At 32.2% G+C, this 24,610-nt stretch overlaps 1 protein-coding gene across 2 annotated transcripts in view; it reads right to left on the bottom strand.

Moving 5' to 3' along the window:
* LOC132749712 (tensin-1-like) overlaps positions 1-24,610 on the bottom strand; it is a 95,574-nt gene that overhangs the window by 25,575 nt on the left and 45,389 nt on the right. The window contains exons 6-8 of one of the 2 annotated variants that reach the window (XM_060739586.1): positions 22,517-22,543; positions 19,679-20,155; positions 14,242-14,876 (exon numbers count right to left, since the gene is read on the bottom strand). In XM_060739586.1, coding sequence (XP_060595569.1) covers positions 14,242-14,876; positions 19,679-20,155; positions 22,517-22,543 — 1,139 coding nt within the window. The remainder of the gene's footprint in view (positions 1-14,241; positions 14,877-19,678; positions 20,156-22,516; positions 22,544-24,610) is intronic. The other variant, XM_060739587.1, reaches the window with a different exon arrangement.

The following is a 24,610-nucleotide window of genomic DNA, read 5'->3' on the forward strand; positions in this document are numbered from 1 at the left end:
CTATCATATTTCATATATTAATTGGATATTATAATATAGTCATCATTGCCCATAGTTTTCACTCACTGCAATAAAGAATCCTTATGAAAAATGATAAAGAACTGAAGAAAATGACAATTCAATGGAATTTTTTAAGAGAATGTGACAATTAAGAAATTAGCTATAATATACATCTTTTTTTAATTGTTAAGTATCATAATTTCTTTGAAAATTATCAATCAAGTTCAATTTTGATTTGAAGATTTAGGGGGGGAAAACTTGCATAAAAAACAAACATTTTCTATGAAGCTCATCAAACACTATTATGACTATAATCTCTTAATATTAATTTCACTTTATTATAAAGAAACTTTAATAAAAACCCTAAACTAATAAGTCACTTATATGACTAGTTATAAAGATCTTTTTATAGGTTATATTAGCCCAATAAAAATGTTTGTACGGATATTATAACCGAAGCCAATAGGCAAGGGATAATATTGCAAACAACCATATATACATATGTCAATACCTGTCAAAATTGTTAATTTAAATAATCAATTTTTGATACAGCACAAAAGATTTCTATGATTTAATTAAGAAAAAACAAATTCTTTGCAACAGCTGTGTGTATAAATAACATATAGAAACATCACGCTTATCAATAAAAATCGAAATTACAAACACAAATGTGCTGTATTATAACAAACATGTTATTCAGATTCTTCGGCAAATTTACCACCAATTTCTCATCTCCCAGCCTCTTTTATCCTATTTACAGTACACTCTTTATAATAATAGCAGAGAAATTTGCCTGCGTTTTCTCTCAAAATAAATGAGAAATATTTAAAACATGATCGAATGAAAAACATATTACCTATTTTTGCCCATGTCAACACCTACTATAGCATCTTCAACATATTCCTAACCTAATGAATTTTTTCATCTCAAAACCTGGACATATCCTTAAAAACTTTCTTAAAATAACATCTGTCTGGAATTTTTGTTTCATGACAACACTGAACTGACTAAAGAACTGGACTTAAGAAGATCTAAAAGGATCGCATGGAATACCTACCAAAATATTTGCGTAAATTTCATTAGAATAGATAACGTTAAAAACAAATGACCAAATTATCAACTAAACAACCTGATGACTCAGTCGTCATTAACATGCCGGTCCATGCTTATCTTGACATGATGTTTTGACGACAATTTTATCATCGCCATAAAGGAACGAGAAAAGTGAAACATTCGTCAGACTGTCTTAACTGCTGATCTTTATGGCGAGTATTTACATCGGTATGGAGTCAAACCAATCAAACATTGCATTGTAGTCGTAAAAATTTAAATAATGCCTCGCTCATTATTTTAGTCATCGATGGTTGTAATTACTTTAATTACTAATTACCGTGACTCTCACTTTCATTCCATCAATCTAAATACTTAAGTTGTTTATTCATATCTTTTTAATTGTTCGACTTCTTGTTGCCATATGAAGGATTTGGTCATTTCACAATGAAAATTTTGTTGACATTGTATTTTTGACTAAAAAAAAAACAATTCTTTTTCACTATTCTCTTGCAAGCTGCAATTTAACTATCCAAATTGAAATATTGAAGAAAGATTTTGTTTTAACAGATTTGTCACATAAAACAAGAACATAGTCTTTCCACAGAAAAAAAATCTTATCGACTGACATTGGATTCTCAAGAATTCACACTTTTACTTTTTTTTAATTAACAAAACTTAAAAACATAGGTTTAATGTACCAAATTTAATTCATTTCAACATCATACAGCTTACAGAATGATTGCAAGTTACGACTATTATACAGTTTTGTAATTCTCGTTAGACTGGCGACTGAATGGGTTCGAATTACTGCATGGAGTATAATTGCATCATTTAGCTCTAGTACATGAGATGGTTTTGACCCCTTGTGCTGTTTAAAGTTTGTAACATCCATGTTAGCCAAAATAATCTTTCTTGTTAAGGTGCCATATGACCTAAATTGTGTTGGTGCTCTGTAAAACAGTTGTAAACTATAAAGGGATTGCACAATTTACATCAGTAAACTCTTAATACATGTAATTTTTTTAATTTTTTTTGCATGTCATTAATGGCAGTTGACATCCAAGAATCAATGGCACTCAGAGGATAATTTAGAAAATGCTCTCCCTAAATGGAGATAAAAAATAAAAACAGCTCTTCAAAAAGAAGGCAAAAAAGCAAATTAGAATTGGCAGCTTCCATGCACATCTGCAGAGAACTGTCACAGGATAATAGAGGTTTTTTTTGCTCTCTAATCTTATTTTCTGAGATATTAAGATTAGATAAAGAACTTCAGAAGGTGACTTTTCGATCTCATTTTAGAACTGAACCCACAGTCTCAGTTGTAGATATTGTAGATATGGGGCAAGTGAATGGTCAGAGCACCAGTCCTGTAATATATTAAATCCTTGACCATATCATATGCGATCTTAAAGCAAAACCACTGTTACAATATCTGTAACAGTTTGATATATTCTGCAAACGCCATTGTTGCATGTTTTTTATATATGTTACTCAAGGCAATGTAAAAACAGCCTAATGCAATGACAGCCCTTGTGCTTTTATTATCAAACCGTAACTCTCAAATGATGTTGCACTAGCAAGCGGAAAGCAATTATATTGAACAACTTGTAACCGTTTCTTTACAAATAACAAATTCCAAAAATACTAATTTGAACATATACTTTCATGTAATAATAGCTCTAATGCACCTAATCTTTCATGCTTTAAGCCCCTGCAGGCTCATGCTTTGCAATGCACATCCATGTGCTTCTGCAGATGTTAATGTACCAAAAATGGTGCGGTTTTTTTTTGGGGGGGGGGGGTACATTTAATTCAACCAAGAAGTTAACAATTCCTTAAACCAAAAAGTTAGCTAAACTTTAAACGCCATCCTTATTGTCAAGAAATTCTTTTTAAAAACATCAATGTTTATCTTTCAAACATCAAAACAAATAACTATCCTTAAAGAAAACCACAAATAATTACATAATTAGCCTTTAAACAAAAAACACTCTTGTGGTGAGAAAAAAAAACAACTACCTTTGACAAGTTAACAATATCAAACATTATATCAACGCAACAATTAATTTCTCAATCAGTTAAAATTTGTAACTTATTAGTCATTACTTTTAAAATTAAAAAAAAATTTTTTTTACTTTCATATACTAATTTTTTTGGTGACCAAAAAAACCGAACATTATTCAAAACAGATTTTACGATATTTTGAAAATTATCATCACAACATGAGTAACACATTCAAAATTTTGTTATTTCATAGTTACAATTTCTTATTTTTCACTGAATCATTTACATCATGAATAAAAATGTAATCATCTAAAATTTAAAAAAAAAAGAAAAAAAAAAAAAGAAAAAACCCCAGTGACATTTACGAGCACAAAAAAAAAAGGTTTGTTTTGCAATAAACAACTTTTTTTATGCATGCATAGTAAAAAATCTACTGTAAATGGGTTGATTTTCTAAGTCACCAAGTTCGTTTTGAGTTTTAATATGTCTAACCTAAATGTGCAAAATAGACTTGCCAATCTTTGAACTTATAACTGTCCATTATGATTTTAAGGTTTTTTGTTTTTTTAATGCTTACAATTAACAGAGGTTGGGCAGGCTGCGCAAAAAAATGGACGTTATGGCCTCAATCTAAGGCAAGTTATTATTGAGGCTAGTTTTTGTAGAGCTTCACATTTTATCAAGTCATCAGCAAATGTGACACTTGATTGTAACACTAAACTTTTAATTTCAAATTAAACACAGGGATCAGAAACTGACATCTTTGCTGAAAAAAAAGCACATGAATGATTAATGGCCGTTTTAAACATATAAAAGAAACAACACCTAAATTTATCATTGTATTAAAGGCGCGTCAAAATGTGATATTACAGCGAAAAATGGACGGGAGTTTTTCCAATTAGTGCACTGTAAAAACATTCATTCGATGTCAATCTTGGGCCTTATTCTAAGTCCATTCATTAGTACGATGTTATATGACCTTTCTAAACAAGTCTAATGTTTCCACGTATCAAATCGGGACATCGAACCTCCGGGCAACTCCTGCCAAGTCGCCTCTGTATCAAATTCCATATAATCCTCGGCGAGCTGTAGGTATTCGGAACAATTCTTTCTGCTTTACTTGTAGTCAAATAACACAAAATAAAATACAAAACTAGGAGGTACGGAATTCAATTCTCTTTCATTTTGAAGTGAATTTAAACACTTAATTAAGATTTTTATCAGTGTTTATTGTAAACATGGTTTGAAACACTACTAGGTACAGACTTGTAAATTTCTTTCTCTAAATTAAGATTAAGACCATTCTTTCCTTAACTGAACAATTGAGACAAATTTTAATACCTCGTATATAAATTTTTAAATAGTTTAAACACTTAAGGAACAGAATCCATGAACACTTTTAAAGTTTCTTATTTTAAAACACTGTCAAAATTGGTCTTTTAAAACAAATCAAAACAAACAAACAACAAACATTCTAAAATAATTGAGTTAAATGTTGAGTGTTAAACATCATGTTTTCTCATTCTTTACATAATTTATGTCTGTACTTTTTATTTCGTACTATATATATTTTCTAATTAATTTTCTTGTAACTACCGGTATATAAAATTAGATTACAAATTGTATAAAAATATCATTATAGCTATTACCATTATAGTCATGTATATTGATGTTATGTTTGTAAATATTAGTTTATAATAGATGATGTACAAATAAAAATCTGTTCTGTTAAAAAGAATCATGCAAATTCTTTGATAAATTTTCAGAAATAAACCATAATAAATTAACAAATGGGATAAAAAAAAATCTCCAGGCAACTACCTCAGTATCGATCAATTTACTTTATCAGAATTTGAGTACATAAAAGAGGCAGAAAAAGAAGTTTAAAATTTTCACACAGCTATGGAATACAAGGGTGATGATAATCAGTTAACTAATGACAGTAATGTGTAGCAGGTAAACTTGTGAACAATATGTGACAAGCTGATCTATTTTACTGAATGCTACACTACCTCATTATGTTATAGAGGTTTCCCTTAGTGTCCCATACATCAATGAAAATTACAAACATATTTTAAGACTGACGCATATCTTCTGAGAAAATAAATTATTGAAAACAATGATAAAGAACAAACATACTAAATCTTAAAACAATGATTAGAAAACTATATATCTTCTAAGGAAAATATCTTAAATGTTTTATGAGATTATGTGATGTTATTTTTGTAGAACTTGAAATTTGAAAGAAGTGGCAGCGTGGCTATGTACTGGTTAAAGCGTAAGACTAGTAATCTAATGATTGCTGGTCGCATAGGTTCAAACCCCATCAGGGGCAAGCCATTATTTCCATATGTGAGCAAGAAACTTAACAATTATTGCTAAGTACTGATTGATTCCAGAAATGGACTTGAGAGTGTTTTAATAAGCTTATAAATAATTAGATCCCACACAATTGAATTAAAATAAATTAGTATAAACTAAAAAAAATTTGAATGTAATTTTAATATTGCACAAAAGTATAAACCTTCCACTGTAAAATTTGTATAAATTGGACTCATCTTGCTGGTATATAACAAAAAGTATATTAATTAAACAAAAATAGGGATACTGATATCAAAATATTATAGAATTGAACAGAAGATAGTACAAAATCTGGTCAGAACCAACATATATAAATTAAGCTTCATAGAAGCTAGATCTTGGCCCTCATTTCAATTTTTTTGTGCGGAATATCAGCCCCATGTCCTCCCTTTAAAGTTTTCTTTTTAAAAAAAAAAACTCTCTTCAAAATCAATTATAAAATTAAGCTACCTTCTGCTGTGTGATTCTAACAATACTCCATTGAAATATTACTTTAATATTTGAAAGTAAAATTTACATACACAATGTGGCCATACCACGTGACTTTTCGGGTACGGAACACGCCGATTTTTCACCCGATTCAGGTATGTTTTTTATTCACAACTTATTTATTACTCAACCGATTTTGATGAGATATGGCGCAGAGTACCCGTAATTATATCAGCTATCCACGGTATATCAAAATTCTGAAAACCCCTGAATGGTTTTTGAGAACATTCGAGTACAGTTTTCTTTTCATAGCCTGGGCCGAGGGGAACGGTACACACTCATTTGTCATAACAAGCGATTTCTAGCAAGTCATATGTTTTTTGACACTATTTCATAGAAAAATACATGTTAAATCTGATATATTTACTATGTCCAATGTATCGAGGGAATGCAGTGATGTTTTAGCATATTTTCATAAAGTTATGTTGAAATGGTACGGAACACACTGTTATTTCAAAAGATACGGTACACACACAATTTCTGTCTTTGTAATAATTCTAAAATAAAATATATTAAAATTTAATTTCAATTATAATGTGAGTGATTTTTTTCATAGTTATACATTTTATTAATTTAAACGAGAACCCTGGGACCTGTTTTGCAATGTATCATAATGCTTACAATTAATGTTTACATGTATTTGTGCACTATATTTCAAGAGATCACGCTTAACATTTAAAACCTCCATGTAATTGTCCTATTTAAAATCATCTAGGGTATGTTAAACACTTCGATCTTCACAGAATCAGGTAGTTGCGCTCTATAGGAAGAAAATGTTGTTATATAATGCTGTGTTTATTGTTGTTTATTGTTGTTTTTTATTTCTTTTAGTTTAAGTGAAGTAAGATATGTCTTTTGCTTCATCCTGAAAAAATAAAACAAGGTCATGACCTAAATCGCTGAAAAGTATCATTACTTGATAACAATTTATATATATCAATATTTTGTTAATAATAAGCAAGTCATTAGGTACAATTTTGCAATATCATGGTCATGCTTAATTAAATCAAATCACAGAAGGCGCTGAATTTGTTTTGGTCTCAAAATGTCAGAAAGGTGAAGGCTATGAGATTGTAAACCAATTTGTTTTTGTATAGTGCCACCAATGTTGTTTCTAGTGTCATAACTGTAGTAAATTGGCTATAAGGCTTATGGACCTTTCCGGTTTTTCGTAGCGGAACATTTAGCCACATCTTTTCCATTGATTGCTAGGTCAAGTGCTCACAAACAGTATCACAAACATAAGCACGTGTTCTTTTGTGCAAACCAGGTCAACCAGTGACTATGTATTATCTCAGTGTAGCGATTGGATAACAAAATAGCCAATTTACATAAAACTGTAAACACCGGAAATGTCCATTGCAACACTGATATGTAATTCATTGTTTATTTGGCTTAAACCATTAAAAAACAAAAACAAAAAAAACATGAGTTGCCTTAACTTGGATTTGAACTCAGGACATCTCTCTTCCTAAACGAGCGTGTAACCCCTCGACCACGGGGAAGTTATAAGATAACAGCCTGAAGAAAACCATATCATTCTAAATTAGGGTTTGTAACCCTTATTAATTTCGTTTGACACTGATGTAAATAATCATGGAGCTTAATATTACATGAAAATCTGTAAAGAATTGCACTATATTTGAAATCTTTGACCAATCGGGAACTACTTTTTCTTCTCCCGAGAAGGCTTGAAAATTAATGTGCCCGTCATTTGACAATCTTAACACAGTGATCCCCCCTTATTATGTCCCCACAAAGTGGGAGCATATAGCGTTGCACTTGTCCGTCCGTCTGTCCGTCCGTCTTTCCGTCCGTCCGTACGTCTGTCTGTCCGTACGTCCCGAAATCTTGTGAACGCAACTTCTCTTAAACCGGATGGCAGATTTTGCTTAAACTTACAGGGATGAACAACCTTAATGTGTAGATTGTAGTAAAGGAAGGAATTTTTGCCGCGACCAAATTTAACAGAATTATGGCCCTTTGTTGATTTTTTCACTATATACCATATAGACATTTTGTGAACGCAACTCCTCTTAAACCGGATGGCAGATTTTGCTTAAACTTCCAGGGATGAACAACCTTAATGTGTAGATTGTAGTAAAGGAAAGAATTTTTGCCGCGACCAAATTTAACAGAATTATGGCCCTTTGTTGATTTTTAGTTTTCAACTTGTGGCACATGTAGTCTAAAAAATATTTGACCTAGATTGACAGAACAGTGGCGTGTGGGGGCATCCCTGTCCTATGGACACATTTCTAGTTTTTTCAGCGTTAGAGTACATATAAAGGTAAGTAACCGCTTCCAGGGGTTCGGACTACTTTCTTATTTTGCAAATAAGCATATCAGAGCCTGAAATTTCGCTACCATTATTTGTTTGGTCTGACGAGCCAAACAAATAAAAATGTAGTCGCCATTGCTTAAATTTTTAATGTTTAAAGGCATGAAGCTTTAAAAATAACTTTTAATTCATGTAATAAGGTCATTTTTGGTTTGGTTTCACGTCTCATAAAACTGACATTATTATGTGGCGACTTTCGAGTTTTACAAGTGCCCCTTTGGGTATAAATAAAGGAACGAACGGGCACCTGAGTAAAACGACCGACATTCTGTACGGTAGTAAGAAAACTTTCTCACATAAAAAATCGAAACATCGAAGTCACTTGTGGTCTCGTACCTACTTCATGTAGTATATAAAACAGAACGCAGCCTCAAAAATCCATAGCATTTGATTGACAAAATGGGTATTATTAAAATATCATTTTATTTTTAACACAAACACGCAAGAACACATATCCATGAACTCAAGTGTTAAATGCATCTTGAAATGAAAGTCCAAGATAGGCATAATTTTACCAAATTTCCTAACATGTATATCCTTACATGTATATGTAACAAGGTTACCTTGTATAACCTACGTTACGTTATATAACAGGCCTTGTTCCCATATAGGTTCTTCAAATTATCAAATTATTAATTTTGATTGCACGTAAAACTGCGAAATATATTTGTCCATATGTAGATAATTTGATAATTTAGATACATGCAGTTAGTTTGGCACGCTGGCAGATGATTCATACCAAATATCATGTGGCCGAAAAAAACTTTAAACTTTCCGTGATTAAAAAAAATCCACTTACATCAAAACCAGCGTTTTTTCTCCAAATTCGATTATTTAAACAGCATTTTGCGAGGAACATATATTTCCAACTTACTCCTAACTTCTTGTTTGTTTATATATTCATACTACGTTTAGACAGTCATTTATATATTCGAACAAACAAATTAAATGAAATAATAATCGCACATAACAGAGTCAGATGTCCATGAATTTCACAATTCGTTTTATAATCCAAAAGAATATACCTAATTGTCGCAAATGAAAATCAAAACAAAACAAAATTTTGAATGTCTTTCGTATCCCTCCCTAAAATTTTAACATTTTATAGCCAAATATTAACTCTCAAAATGTTCTTTTATTTTTTGAATAATCCTGTTTACATCAAACTGTAGGCATAATGATACTTTGCAAAACAGGTCCCAGGGTTCTCGTTTAAATTAATAAAATGTATAACTATGAAACAAATCACTCATATTATAATTTAAATTAAATTTTTATATATTTTATTTTAGAATTGTTTCAAAGACAGAAATTGTGTGTGTACCGTATCTTTTGAAATAACAGTGTGTTCCGTATCATTTCAACATAACTTTATGAAAATATGCTAGAACATCACTGCATTCCCTCGATACATTGGACATAGTAAATATATCAGATTTAACATGTATTTTTCTATGAAATAGTGTCAAAAAACATATGACTTGCTAGAAATCGCCTGTTATGCCAAATGAGTGTGTACCGTTCCCCTCGGCCCAGGCTATGAAAAGAAAACTGTACTCGAATGTTCTCAAAAACCATTCAGTGGTTTTCAGAATTTTGATATACTGTGGATAGCTGATATAATTACGGGTACTCTGCGCCTTATCTCATCAAAATCGGTTGAGTAATAAATAAGTTATGAATAAAAAACATACCTGAATCGGTTGAAAAATCGGCGTGTTCCGTACCCGAAAAGTCACGTGGTATGGCCACATTGATACAGTTGTTTAGGCAGTAGCGGATAGCTAAGGAGATCGGCGCTGCTTATGTCTTTAATAATAATATTCAGAAAGTCAAATTGATACCATTCAGTAGTCAAACTACCCTCCCTTTTTAAAATAAAATATTTTTAGCAGTATCTTTGACATTACATGTAGTACTCTTTGTTTTTGTTCGGCATATATTTCAGTTAGTAGCGGATAGCTTTGGGGAGTATGGGATAGGTAGGTGAAGGTCAATGAGGGTGAGTCTCAAAACGTTCCAAATTTAGTATTTACAAAGTACATGTCACAGAAACATGTTTTGGGGTTTTTGGAATGAAAAATGTTACATTTGATAGTAATATTTCAAATTTTTCTACAAGTAAATAAATATATAGATAAATATCTGGTCAACAACTTATGATGCAACTGTGACATGTAATAGTTTGAACATAGCTATAGTTTACCATAGTTATTTCTTTAAAAAATCTATAATTATATCAACCATAGTAAATAGCTTTATTTATTTAAAAATTATTTATTTATTTATTTATTTTGTAACATCACAGTATACAAGCAATGATAACTATATAATATGTTGCAATTTAACAAATAAAAACAATATTTCCTAAGATCTGTATAGATGAATTAAAAAGTAAACTATATATTCTGAATACATAAATTACAAAAATTTTGCAATAAACTGGAGCTGAGCATGTGTATTAAGTATGAACAAGAAATGTGTCCATAGGACACGGATGCCCCCACACACCACTGTTCTGTCAATCTTATGACTCTAGGTCAAATATTTTTTGGACTACATGTGCCACAAGTTGAAACTAAAAATCAACAAAGAGCCATAATTCTGTTAAATTTGTTCGCAGCAAAAATTCCTTCCTTTACTACCATCTACACATTAAGGTTGTTAATCCCTGGAAGTTTAAGCAAAATCTGCCATCCGGTTTAAGAGGAGTTGCGTTCACAAAATTTCTACATAGTAATTAATGAAAAAATCAACAAAGGGCCATAATTCTGTTAAATTTGGTTGCAGCAAAAATTCCTTCCTTTACTGCCATCAACACATTAAGGTTGTTCATCCCTGGAAGTTTAAGCAAAATCTGCCATCCGGTTTAAGAGGAGTTGCATTCACAAAATTTCTACATAGTATATAGTGAAAAAAATCAACAAAGGGCCATAATTCTTTTAAATTTGGTCGCAGCAAAAATTCCTTCCTTTACTACCATCTACACATTAAGGTTGTTCATCCCTGTAAGTTAGAGCAAAATCTGCCATCCGGTTTAAGAGGAGTTGTGTTCACAAAATTTCTACATAGTATATAGTGAAAAAATCAACAAAGGGCCATAATTCTGTTAAATTTGGTCGCAGCAAAAATTCCTTCCTTTACTACCATCTACACATTAAGGTTGTTCATCCCTGTAAGTCTAAGCAAAATCTGCCATCCGGTTTAAGAGGAGTTGCGTTCACAAAATTTCTACATAGTAGCTAGTGAAAAAATCAACAAAGGGCCATAATTCTGTTAAATTTGGTCGCAGCAAAAATTCCTTCCTTTACTACCATCTACACATTAAGGTTGTTCATCCCTGTAAATTTAAGCAAAATCTGCCATCCGGTTTAAGAGGAGTTGCGTTCACAAGATTTCGGGACGTACGGACGGACGGACTGACGGACGGACGGACGGACAAGTGCAACGCTATATGCTCCCACATTGTGGGGGCATAAAAATGAAACAACAAATTTCAATGAAAAAGAGGTCTGTTTTACATTAAAGCTATTATTAATCTTATAATCTAGTTGAAAGAAGAGTTAATAATGATTGTATATTCAAAGTATCAATACAACTGAGTTAAAATTATAAAAAGATAGAATACATAATATTATACCATTAAAACTGGGATATTTTTTTGTTAAAAGTCTACTTTTAATCCACTTTTGACGGCGTTTTGACAGATAAAATAAATTTTGAGACCACCCTCAAATGTAAAATCCGTTACTGACAGAAACACTTGCTATTCATTTTCAATAATTTTTAGTGTCAGTAGGCGTTATATCTGTAAAAGCTTTTGCAAAATTATAAACAAATGATTTTTACACCAAATCATGTCAATATTTCATTACTTTACTTGGTGTTGATCAATAGTTTTCTGTTTATTACTTTTGGAAGCGCTTATAAATAGTCTGACGGTGACAACATCCGGTTACCTCGTTCTGATTTATGTAAGAAAAACTGGCTGTGCAATTTGAAATAAATAAAACAAAATTAGCCACGGATGGCAAATATATCACTCTTTTAGATGGTATAATTGTCTTATTTTGAAAAAGGCATATTTGATGGAAAGGAGCATTGTTACTGCCATGTTATCCGCTATACCCTAAAATCCGCTACTGCCTAAACAACTGTAGAACATGACACAATGAGTATTGCTGTTGAGACAAAAAAAATTTTTTCTTCAAAATGATGTGAACTTCCCCTACCTGAGGACCCCAGGCCCCAACCCTCGTTAAGGCAATTAGGGCTGTGTAAAGCTATAAATTGCATAATTGTCTCTTCTTATGCCATCCCTAGCACTCTGGTTTGAATCCCAGCTCCAAGCAAGTAAAACATATCACATATATGCAAATGTAATCACTGTGAATTTAGACCAGCAAAGCATCATGTGCATTTCTGTTACACAGTTTAAAGAAAATACTTGCAGTTTAAAAAAAACAAAAAACAGATAAAACAATTTGGTATTCTACAACCTTAAGCTTGTTGTGGGAACACTCGATCATCACGGCCCTTAAAATTCTCCTTGTAAATCGACACCACCTTAGACCTATGATTAACAATTTAAAAATGTCTTAAAGAAAAAAGGGAAATTGTGTAATGTTATACAAAAAAGATGGGTATCTGCGCGAACTTGAAACTTTGATTACGATATTGATACATATCAGATTAGCACCCCTCTCTTTGTTCGCTACAGTTGATACATTACAAAAACTCGCACCTGTGATCAGCCTCATTCGAACAAGATTCAAAATTTGCGAACGAAATTACAAAAACAAGTGTAAAAGCTCTAAGATTATACTGAGTTAAATACGGTGCCTTTTCCTAATAAATGTGCATCAAGAGGGGGAATTTAAAAGAGCTAAAAATAAATTAAGGAAATTTTATTCCAGCTATGACAAATGGAGTGAAAGTCGACTTTATGACCCCCTGTAAAAGCTCCTAGATATTTTTTTATCCTGTTCTTTAATTCTGAGGCAGTTTTGTGAGAATGAGATTATACCAAAGTTTTTGTCTTCAATTGTTATGAAACAAGTTTTCTACAATCTGTCAAAATGTTTGTTATGCCTCATTTCTTCTGGAACACTATACTTTCACTTCTATTAAACTATCAATTCACTTCTATTAAACGATCAATCCATCTATATAAACCTAGTTGAGCCTTCCTTTCAAACAATGAAACAATGAATCATGGGTTTGAGCCTTACAGGGTCACAATTCATTTTTACAGTTATGGCACAGACACTGGTTCATTCAAGACTGGAGACCAGACCATTGTTCAAATCAGGAGACTAGACCATGGTTCAAATCAGCAGACTAGACCATGGTTCAAATCAGGAGACTAGACCATGGTTCAAATCAGAAAACTAGGCCATGGTTTGAATTAGGAGACTAAACCATAGTTAAAATCTGGAGACTAGACCATGGTTTGAATTAGGAGACTAGACCATGGTTTGAATTAGGAGACTAGACCATGGTTCAAATTAGGAGACTAAACCATGGGTCAAATCTGGAAACTAGACCATGGTTCGCATCAGGAGGCTAGACCATGGTTCAAATAAGGAGACTACACCATGGTTCAAATCAGGAGACTAGACCATGGTTCAAATCAATAGACTAGACCATGGTTCAAACATATTAGTTTATATTTCCCTCAGTGACATTGTTAAGGTTTTTCACAATCAAGAAGACTTGACCATAAACATAATGGTCCACTTTTCTCAGTGATGGATAGTTAATTAAAAGTTAAACCAATGCCAACAAGATGGTCAAAACATTAGCTAGGTTTTCTTTTTCTTCAAAAAGTGGAGCAAAAATTAAAGTTGAAATAAACCCTACTGAAATGGTCTTGACTTTAATCTTTAAGGCTTATGAATAAGTCATTGAGAAGATCCACAGCATACAGTCCATAATCTGATTGGCAAATTATTTTTTTTTTATTTCTAAATAGTACAGAATTCAGAACTTACCCGCCACCCTTTTCTTTTTTCGTACTGGAGGATTCTTCCCCATGATCCACTACTGCATTATGGGAAGGACTTCCATTCTGGTAATGCATTGGTGGTGATGATTTTCCGTTCTGTAAACTATTCATATTATCATAACCAGTCTGTGTGAAGTTACTCCCCTTGGGGGAATATTGATGATTAGAGTTGTTCACCTTGGGTGAATACTTCTGCTGTGTAGTATTAGTTTCCCTGCTCTGCGGATTTTGCATAGACCTGTTGTTGAATTGTGGCGAAATATTTACATTAGATAACTGATTAGAGTTTAGCACATTGCAGTTTTTGGATAACTCATTTTGAGTCTGTGATTTAAAGCCATATATATATACACCGGGCTGATCCACTCCCCCTCCTGAGAAAACAGATAACTTTGAATCGAGGATAACCTCGCTCTGCGGCCTTTGAGGCCGACGTTTAGGGCTGTCCCGTAATCGTGACTGCATCGTGGATCGTGTATGGTTTGGTATGACGTCATCATCTAGACTGGTCCAGTTTCGTAGTTTTGGACTGGCTCTGTGATCATTGAAATCAGAAGATGCCGGTATGGCGGGTAACGGACGGTTCTGCATCTTCGAAGGAGGGGTTGGTGGTGCTTGTAACTGTAGAAAATATATATAAAGAATGTTACCATAACATCAAATGAAAAAAAATACAACAAATGGTTAAATTCTAGTCTTACAAATCTTAAACAAGCGTATATAAAACAATATATAAACAGTTAACTCAATGTTTGTGATAAACATACAGAGTGGCATGGCCGAGTGGTTAACGCATTGGACTAGTAATCTAATGAACTCTAGCCACATGGGTTCAAACCCCATCAGGGGAAAGTAAATGTTTTTCTTGAGCAAGAAACTTGACACTCATTGCTCAGTTCTGGTTGAAAGTATGTCTAAAAGCTTATATAGCTTCCTACACAATCTAACTAAAATAAATTCTGTATAAACCAAACATACAGAACGTCAAATTTATTGAATTACAACATTTTTCACTAAGGAGACTCATGACACGTACAGGTTGAACATCATTGTAAATTTAATATTTTCAAGTAAAATATGAGAAACTTATAGTCTATTAAATTTAAAACATATCTGGCATTTGAAACTAAGCTTTTATCTTACATAAACCATCATGAATAAAGTATTTTTGCTGTTGGTGTCATAGCAAGATAATAATGTTTCTATAATTTTATTTTCTTGTGAAATTACAGGAAAATACAATACTGTAGGGATATTATGTAGGTTTACAACAGACAGACATCACCCGAATGCTTTATATAATATGCTAGAATTGCTGTTTTATTATTGAATATGGTGAAATTGTCTTCCCTAGATTTCCCAAGGAGTGGGGTTTTTTTTTACATTTTGTGTACAAAAACGGAACAATTATTTCATAAATGACAAAGCAAAATTCAAATGGAACATGATTATGACCTAATTGATGACATCATCATACAGATCATGATATATAAATTATGACATGGTACATATGATGTCATGACAAACATTCAAATGGAACAAGAGCTGTCAGTAGGACAGCATGCTTGACTTAACTTGATGATTTCAACATATATTTATTCAAGATGTGAACATGTAGATTATTTATACATTAATGCAAATAAAAAAGCAATTGGACCAAGAGCTGCGATAGGGGTGTTTGCATTCTAAGCTCAATGAGGGTCTATCTGCCCTTTCTGGCACTGAGAGTACGGACCTCGGACAAGTCACAATTCATGTCCTTAAAGATTATTATTTGCCAAAGGGTAACCTATAAGTTTGGAATTCAGTAATTCATTGAATGATACTAAATATTATGCTAGTCATTGTTTGTGATGTTTACTATTTTGATGCACAGGAGGCCAATGAGACAATTTTAAATGCATCGTGGAGATAAAAATAAGGTGTTGCTGCCAAAATATATGATCATATCTTTCGGAGGAGCTTGACTGATTGATAAGGTTTGGCAACTCAAGACTGGTAGAGCTGCAATAGCCCATTGTATAGTCCTCTCTTTATATTATCATTAGAAAATAGTCTTCATGACAAAGTCTAGAATATCTCCACAGCTCATTAGTGATGACAACAGCCTGAAAGTTTCTCTATCTAATCAATAGTAATTTCAAAACATCCTCTGACAATTTTAAGATCCAATATGACATTTTCACACCACTAGGCACAAAATATCTTAAATCAAAGTGCTGCAGCACTGAATGCGACGGACATGCAACCGGAGAGACATTAAGGCTTCTTTTAGAAAAAAAAACAAAAACAAAAAAAAAACACAAAATATATAACAGAGAAAATTTGTTCCATACAAGTTCGAGATTTGTAGAGCAATATATTTTGTGTCCCAAATTGATATAATTCAGATTTTCTACTTTCAAGCACGAATGAAATTTATGCCTAAAAACTCTGGTCAAACTTGTAAATCAGTGTCCTTATCGATTTATTCTAAGAAATGATATGTAAATAGAAAAAAAACTATCAACGAAATATTTCTAGAATCAATCCAGGCAAATAAACTTCAAACATAATACATTATACATTTGAGAATGCTATTCAGAATTGCTTCGTGTTATATCATAGTGGGCATACAGACAAAATATAAGTCATTTGTATTTTTATTTCTCTTGGATGTGTCTCATTTAAAAAAAATTGGTTAAAATCATCAGCAATTAATAGTGTATTTCTTAGATTTTTTTATTTACAAGGTAAAGACGTAGAGGCCAGAGCACATCGTTTTTATTTTAATTTAAATGTCACTTAAGCACTACAGTGTTTAGTTGTCCTTTTCAACTTCACACTAAATTCCATTTTCAACTTGTTTGCCTCTTACAATTGTATAGCATTTCTAAAAGTATTGCATTACAATCCGCTGGTTTATTAATTACATGTTTAATGTGTACTTCCTAATCGCCTGTCCAAAAATCAGAACAGGTGAAGCAGAATCTATTATTAGAATAGCGAAGGTTAACTCATATCATGACCTAGTAAAATATGTAAACAAACCACAAGAATCGGAAGTAGAACTGATATTATAACTTCCTTACCATGAAAGACTACATGGCGGTAAAGTGTCTTACATGCATTTTCAAAAATAGATATTTATACTAGCCATTGTACTGTATCTAATATATTAATAACTGCTGAATATTCAGCTAAACCCGCGGTATGAGTCACGAAAATAGTTCTTCTTTTATTAATGCGCGAGTTATCCTCGAGTCACGAAAAAACTTTTGATTTGTTAATAATAATGTTTTGTATAATGTAGAAATATTTATTTCCTACTAATAATGTCTTGGAACTCAGAGGTTACACCTTTATTGTAGTATAATTTGCTGTCCTACTTTTTCGACAGCGGTAAATCGTTTCAGCAGTAATTTGCATATTGCGCAATAATACTACGGGACTACAACGTTTTTATCAATAATATACGTTCATATTTTAACTTGGATAACTTAATTTGAAATTGAAAAGGCTAAATATGGAAGACATTAAGATATCCAGACAAAGTATGGGAGTTTTGAAGGATCAAATTCATGTACTATTTCTTGGGCTGTTAATTGGTTTAGGACACATTGCGCGAATGTAGCCAACGAAATCCCATGTGTAGATGACTTAGTTCTGAACGCGCCTGAGGGCGCGTCCGTCGCAAAAATAGTTTTTCGGATTAGAGAGTATATTTGACTTTGGGGTTTAGAGATTATACTTGTCTTTGAGTTTAGAGATTATATTTATCTTGTGTCATTTTTCTCTATAGATCAAAATTAATGTTTCCCATTGATGTCATACAAGGTTGTTATTATATTTCTTTGTATACCATCATATCAGTATTGCTGTCATTATCTCAGGAAATGGCAAAACATTAATTTTCTTAGATAAAAGAAAAACACAGGGAAAATATTATATAAAGCCAGAAGATATTTCAGACATTTTAGGAGTGGAAAAATATAGAAAACGAATTATAGGGAACATTATATTCACAAGACAAAACAACTTTACATAGGGAATAGACTTGCAGATGGGAAAATTGCTTGGTTGCAATTCATGCAATAGATCACTATAAACAAGAGATGCCTTCAGGAAAATCTGCTCAACTAATTGTTAGTTGTAATTCAAGTCTTAGAAAAACACATAGATTTTATAATACTATAGCTTGCAAGGTGAGTGAGTGGTCATAATAAGTATACCAAGTTTCATAGGAATATGTCTTCATATTCATTGAACAAGCATCGGTGGTCTATGTGTGATGAAGACATCAATATATTAGCAAGATCAAAAGCTCTTAACTAACCCATGCAACCAGTGCAGGCCAAGATAAACCGGCACGTCCATGCAGGCTGATCATGGTCTGCACTATTCGCTGCTCTGTTCAGTCAGAACATATTTTGAAATTTTCCTTATGGTTTAATAGACTGCATAATTATGGTCGTTATGCTGGTGCCATCAGCCCATTATTATAACCAAATTTAAAATTGTTATAATTTTCTTCAGTTCTTGTGGAACCAATCAACAAAATTTTCAACAAAACATTGCATCTGTAGTTGTATATATGGACATTTTCCAGAGGACAGCAAGCTATTAATAATCTTGTTTTGTAACATTAAAATGGCAGTTTTAGAAGATGATAATTGATGTGCTCAATGAAAAATGAACAGCAAAAATAGGAAGAACCTTTGCAGATTGTAGTCATACAACTGAAAGTTAGTTTTAAAGTAGCACAATGAAAAAATGGTTTTTAATGACAACGCATGAGATATTGTGATACCAAGTGATAATTTGTAATACTGTAACTATGATAATTTGTAATATTGCATGATAATCTGTCATAATGTATGATTATTTGTGATAACATATGACAATTTGTTAATAATGCATGGTAACTTGTGATAATGTATGATAATTTGTGATAATGTATGATTATTTACGATAATGTATGATAATTTGTGATAATGTATGATAATTTGTGATAATGTATGATAATTTGTGATAATGTTTGATTATCTGTGATAATGTATGATAATTTGTGATAATGTATGATAACTTGTTACAATGTATGTTAACTTATGATAATTTGTGATTATGTATGATTATTTTGATAAGGTATGATAATTTGTGGTAATGCATGATAATTCCGATAATATATGACAATTTGTGTTTATGTATGATATATTGTGTTTGATAATTCATGATAATGTATGATAATTTGTCATAATGTACAATTATTTGTGATAATGTACAATAGTTTGTGATTTTGTATGATAATTTGTGATAATGTATGATAATTTGTCATAAGATATGATTATTTGTGATAATGTTTCATAATTTGTGATAATATAATATAAATTGTGATAATGTGTGATAATGTATGATAACTTGTGATTGTTTTCAGTATGTCATACCTGATCTTCATTATCATAATGATGGTTCATCTTAAGTCTTTGTATACTATCCATATCATCTCCGATCCCCCAACCTAGACCCGAATCTAACGTTCCTCCGCCACCGTTGCTAAGATACCTCCGGTCTATCTCGTCCTTTAGTGCCGTCACCGGCGAACCTTTAAATCGGTTAGAGTTATTCACATTATTTTCTAAAGACTCTCGTATAGTCACTACCTGGAAGTTTTGTAGGTTCGCTAAATGCGGGGAGGAATTTCTCTTTGGCGAATTTGCGTTAAAGTTCGACGATTTTGATGGTGAAAGCTGAACTGGTGTAGAGTTTCGTTTTGTAGCCGAAAAATTCGGATCTGATTTACGAGAACCCTGTTGTTGTTGTTGATTTGATGGACGGGATGAGGAAAATGTGGGTGAATTACTTCGCACCGGACTGTCTGAAGCTTGAGAACGGTGTGTGGCCTTCTCTAGTGCCTGTTTCGCCTGAAATAAAGTGAAGTATAATACAGTTAATTTACAACAAAAACAAGTTTGTTCTTCACCTATTTTCTTGTAAACATAAACATTATCAACATTCAATGTTACTTTTTTTAAATACATTTTACATCTTGAACAAAAGAAACACGTTTGTATTAGTAAACATACAACAAAGTTAATTATATTCGATACATAACTACAGATTAAATATAACATGTTTAATGTTTTTAGGATTCTGCTGTAACACAACATTTAAAGTTTTCATGTTATATACACATATTAGTCATTGTTTGACCCAACGGTTATCACTAGCATTCTATTATATATTGATTCCAAATGTAAAATTAACTTTGTTTTCTAGTAATTAAATTTATATAATTATGACATTATAATTATATTATATATAATAAATTATCACCTTTATAATATAACAATATAAATGAAACCCTATGATACTAGTGGAGCAATGGCTTCATAACTATTATGTTCATATACTGTCATCTTAGTGCAGGAACACCGTTAACTCCATATATAACTTAATAGGATTTAACCCGTTATTGTACTAAGGTATAACATACATAAACAATTATTGAATACTATGAAAATATACAAACAAGCATATAACCAAACATTGCAAAAAACGACTGCAAAACAATTCTTGACAGCTATTTTAAAGCCTGTGAGAACTATATATCAAGATATATAAAAACAAACTGAGCAGCAAGATAACTCTGCAAATACTGTTAGAATATTAAGTTAAGCCAGAAGGAGTTAGTTCCCTTCATAAATTATTCTTTTCCAAATAAATGGCAATAAAAAGCTTGAATTAACTAAAACCCGCTCCATTGCTGCAAAGATGTAAAATAAAAATCTATAAAAAAATCAAAATATAATAAAATTATAAAAAGCTATGCTTATTTTTCTTCAAACACCAAAATAAAAAAGAAAGAAAAAAATCTACACTATCAAGAACTAGAGAGATAGATCAAAAAAGGCAAAAAAAAAGGCTGAAAAATATTTTTTTCAATTATTTTCTTCTTATTTTACAAGACACTTAGTATCTAAAATTTACAATAAATTGGTCATGCATATCTTAGTTGTAAAGTTTACTTATTGAAGCCCGGCCCCCAATATAATAGCCAGTATTTTTCAATTCATTAACAAGTATTTGCCCCTTGTTTCCACACTTCTTTTTTAATTTTTACATCTTGGAATAAAAACATTAAAATTTGTATGGAAATTGGCAGGAAATAAACACATTTGTATGGGAATTGGCAGGAAAAGGGTCATGTATATTCTTAATTTTTATCTGCATGATATTAAACAGAGCAAATAAATAAAGCCATTCTTTTGTTTTTGAACAAAAAGACCAGTGCATCCTGAAAACTTTCGGCACACTGAGCCGACCTAAAAGGGCTGTTGGGAAGTGTTCTGATGGTGTAAAAGAGCCAATAAAGGTAATGAGATTTATTATATCATCTGATAATGAAATTGTCTGACTATTCCTCATTATTATCCTCATTAAAAATAGACATCATTGATTTGCCTGATCTTTTCTGTGATTGATAGTCAAAATGTGAAACATTCATGCAAGAAATCATCAAATTAATGAAAAAGTATTACCATATTTCCCCCTTATTAGAATTACCATATTTCCCCTAATCAGAGTAAACTAACTGTTGATTGGATTTTACTTCACACCGACACAGAATAGGTCATATGGCAACGTTCCAGCTTTACTGGTGGAGGAAGACCTCAGGTGCTCTTTCGTGCATTATTTCAGGCACGAACTGGCACCTGAGTAGAACCACCGACGTTTCATAAGCTAGCTGGATAGCTTCCTCACATGAAAGAATCCAAAGTCCCTGGCAGGATTCGAACCCACAGCGGTGAGGGGCAAGTGGCAATAGTTAGTCTTATTAGTGAAAATATAAAATAAAACTTCATTGTTTCCCATTATCCAAAAGAAGCTTTATTTTGTTGCATGTGTTTCGCCAAACATGCTATTGCATGTGTAGAAGTAATGAATATAAATCCTGTATTTTTTCCCCTATTAGGAAAAAAAAATATGATATATTCACCCTATTTTGAGCCTCAAATTGATCATGAGAGTTCATGCTAAGTTTTTTTTTCCCATGACATTTTCTAAATTGCATCTTCATCAACATAAATATGTCATGATTTTTTTATTCTTATTATGTTTAGATGATATAATTATGGTATTTATAAAAACTGCATACAAAATGACAATACAAAAAAAGGTTACTCACTGCAAATATATTCAATTCACCATATATATTACAATAAAATAATGATACAAAATAAAAAAGAAAAAGAAAAAAATATATAAGCAGTGTATTGCAGTACCTTTCGTGGATATCTACCGAGTGAGTACTGAAATTTACAAGAAGCTTACAGAATTTTTGGGACTTGAACTTTCTGGCCAAAAAATTCATAAATATTTACATGTAAGACTGAAACTTCATGGCTAAAATAATTCAATAAGCTGACTGCATTTTGAATTGAAACTTAAATAATCGTCCATCATAAGTAATATCTATTGAATTTAGGATTGAAAAGTTGTTGGTAGAGAAAAATTTATAAGTGAAGATTATTAAATTAAGGACTGAAACTTTCTGGCCAAAAGAAAAAATCATAACTGAAGCTTACAGAAATCAAAGGACTGAAAACAGACAGACAGACAGACACAAAAGGACATTACAGGAAACACAACTCTAAAATAAGAACAAATGTTAATTACACAATCCCGGTAAATTTGACAGTAAGAACTGTGTTCCAGTCAATTTTGACATAAACAACAAATTAGAACGTAATTTTATTTTCAGATTATACTTATAAGTTTATGTTAACTTCTGTCAGGTAAATCGGACTGATATGGTTTGTGGTGCCTGTTCGTAAATTCTTAAACTTGAACCTGAATTCAAATAAAAGATTCTCCTTCTTATTTTATGTATAAATAAAACTCCTAATTAAATGAATAACCCACAGCCTGATGATGGCAAGTGTTTCTAACCATGTGACCAGTGCAAGCCATGATCAGCAAGCACATCCGTGCCGCCAGTTAAATAAAAAATATTTGTTTATTAAGTCACTTAAATGTTAAATATTCGCTTTTCAGTCACTTAAATGATAAAAAATCACTATTCAGTCACTTAAATGATAAAAAATGGGTCAAAGACAGAAAAGGCCGGGTTGCATTTGTACACCAAATATCATGAGGCTGTGATGTTACGAAAAAAAATTTCCATTGACCCATTAATGTCGAACATTTAATTCAGTAGGGTATACAGGAAGTGGATGAGCTTCACACCTTAAATCAATTCCCACAGTATGGGACCATGTGTCAATGCTGTATGCCAAATATCAAGAGGCTGTGATTAGTAGTTTCTGAGAAAAATGTTACGAAAATTTCCTACCATTGACCATTAATGTCGAAAAATCTAACTAATTTAACTAAGTGGATAAACAGGAAGTGGATGAGCGACAGACCTGAAATCAAATCCCACGGTATGGGACCATGTGTCAATGCTGTATGCTAAATATCAAGAGGCTGTGATAAGTAGTTGCTGAGAAAACTGTTACGAAAATTTCCTACCATTGACCATTAATGTCGAAAAATCTAACTAATTCAACTAAGTGGATAAACAGGAAGTGGATAAGCGACAGACCTGAAATCCAATCCCACGGTATGGGACCATGTGTCAATGCTGTATGCCAAATATCAAGAGGCTGTGATAAGTAGTTGCTGAGAAAACTGTTACGAAAATTTCCTACCATTGACCATTAATGTCAAAAAATCTAACTAATTTAAAAAAGTGGATAAACAGGAAGTGGATGAGCGACAGACCTGAAATCAAATCCCACAGTATGGGACCATGTGTCAATGCTGTATGCCAAATATCAAGAGGCTGTGATAAGTAGTTGCTGAGAAAACTGTTACGAAAATTTCCTACCATTGACCATTAATGCTTAAAATTTAAGTAGGTCAGCAAACAGGAAGTAGATGAGCGACAGACCTGAAATCGAATCCCACAGTATGGGACCATGAATTGATGCTGTATACCAAATATCAAAAGGCTGTGATAAGTAGTTGCTGAGAAAACTGTTACAAAAGTTTTTTCCCCGCCCGCCCGGACGCCCGCCCGCCCGCCGCCCAACATTCACCATACTATAACCCGGGTTTGCACCAGTGCAACCCGGCAAAAAATCACTATACAGTCACTTAAATGATAAATATTTGCTATTCAGTCACTTATATCATAAATATTTTCTATTCAGACACTCATTTTGAAATTTTCCCTTAAATGATGAATAATAGGTTGGCCAAGTCAAAATAAGATATTTTTAGCAAGGTATGGCTTTCCTATGGTTGTGTCAGACAAGTGGAACCTGGGGTTTTAAATCTTCCTCAATGTATGTATGTATTCTAGGCTTAATGAG

The sequence above is a fragment of the Ruditapes philippinarum genome, unplaced genomic scaffold (assembly GCF_026571515.1).
Source record: "Ruditapes philippinarum isolate M1 unplaced genomic scaffold, ASM2657151v2 ctg73_1_1_1_1, whole genome shotgun sequence".
NCBI classification, from domain to species: Eukaryota; Metazoa; Mollusca; class Bivalvia; order Venerida; family Veneridae; genus Ruditapes; species Ruditapes philippinarum.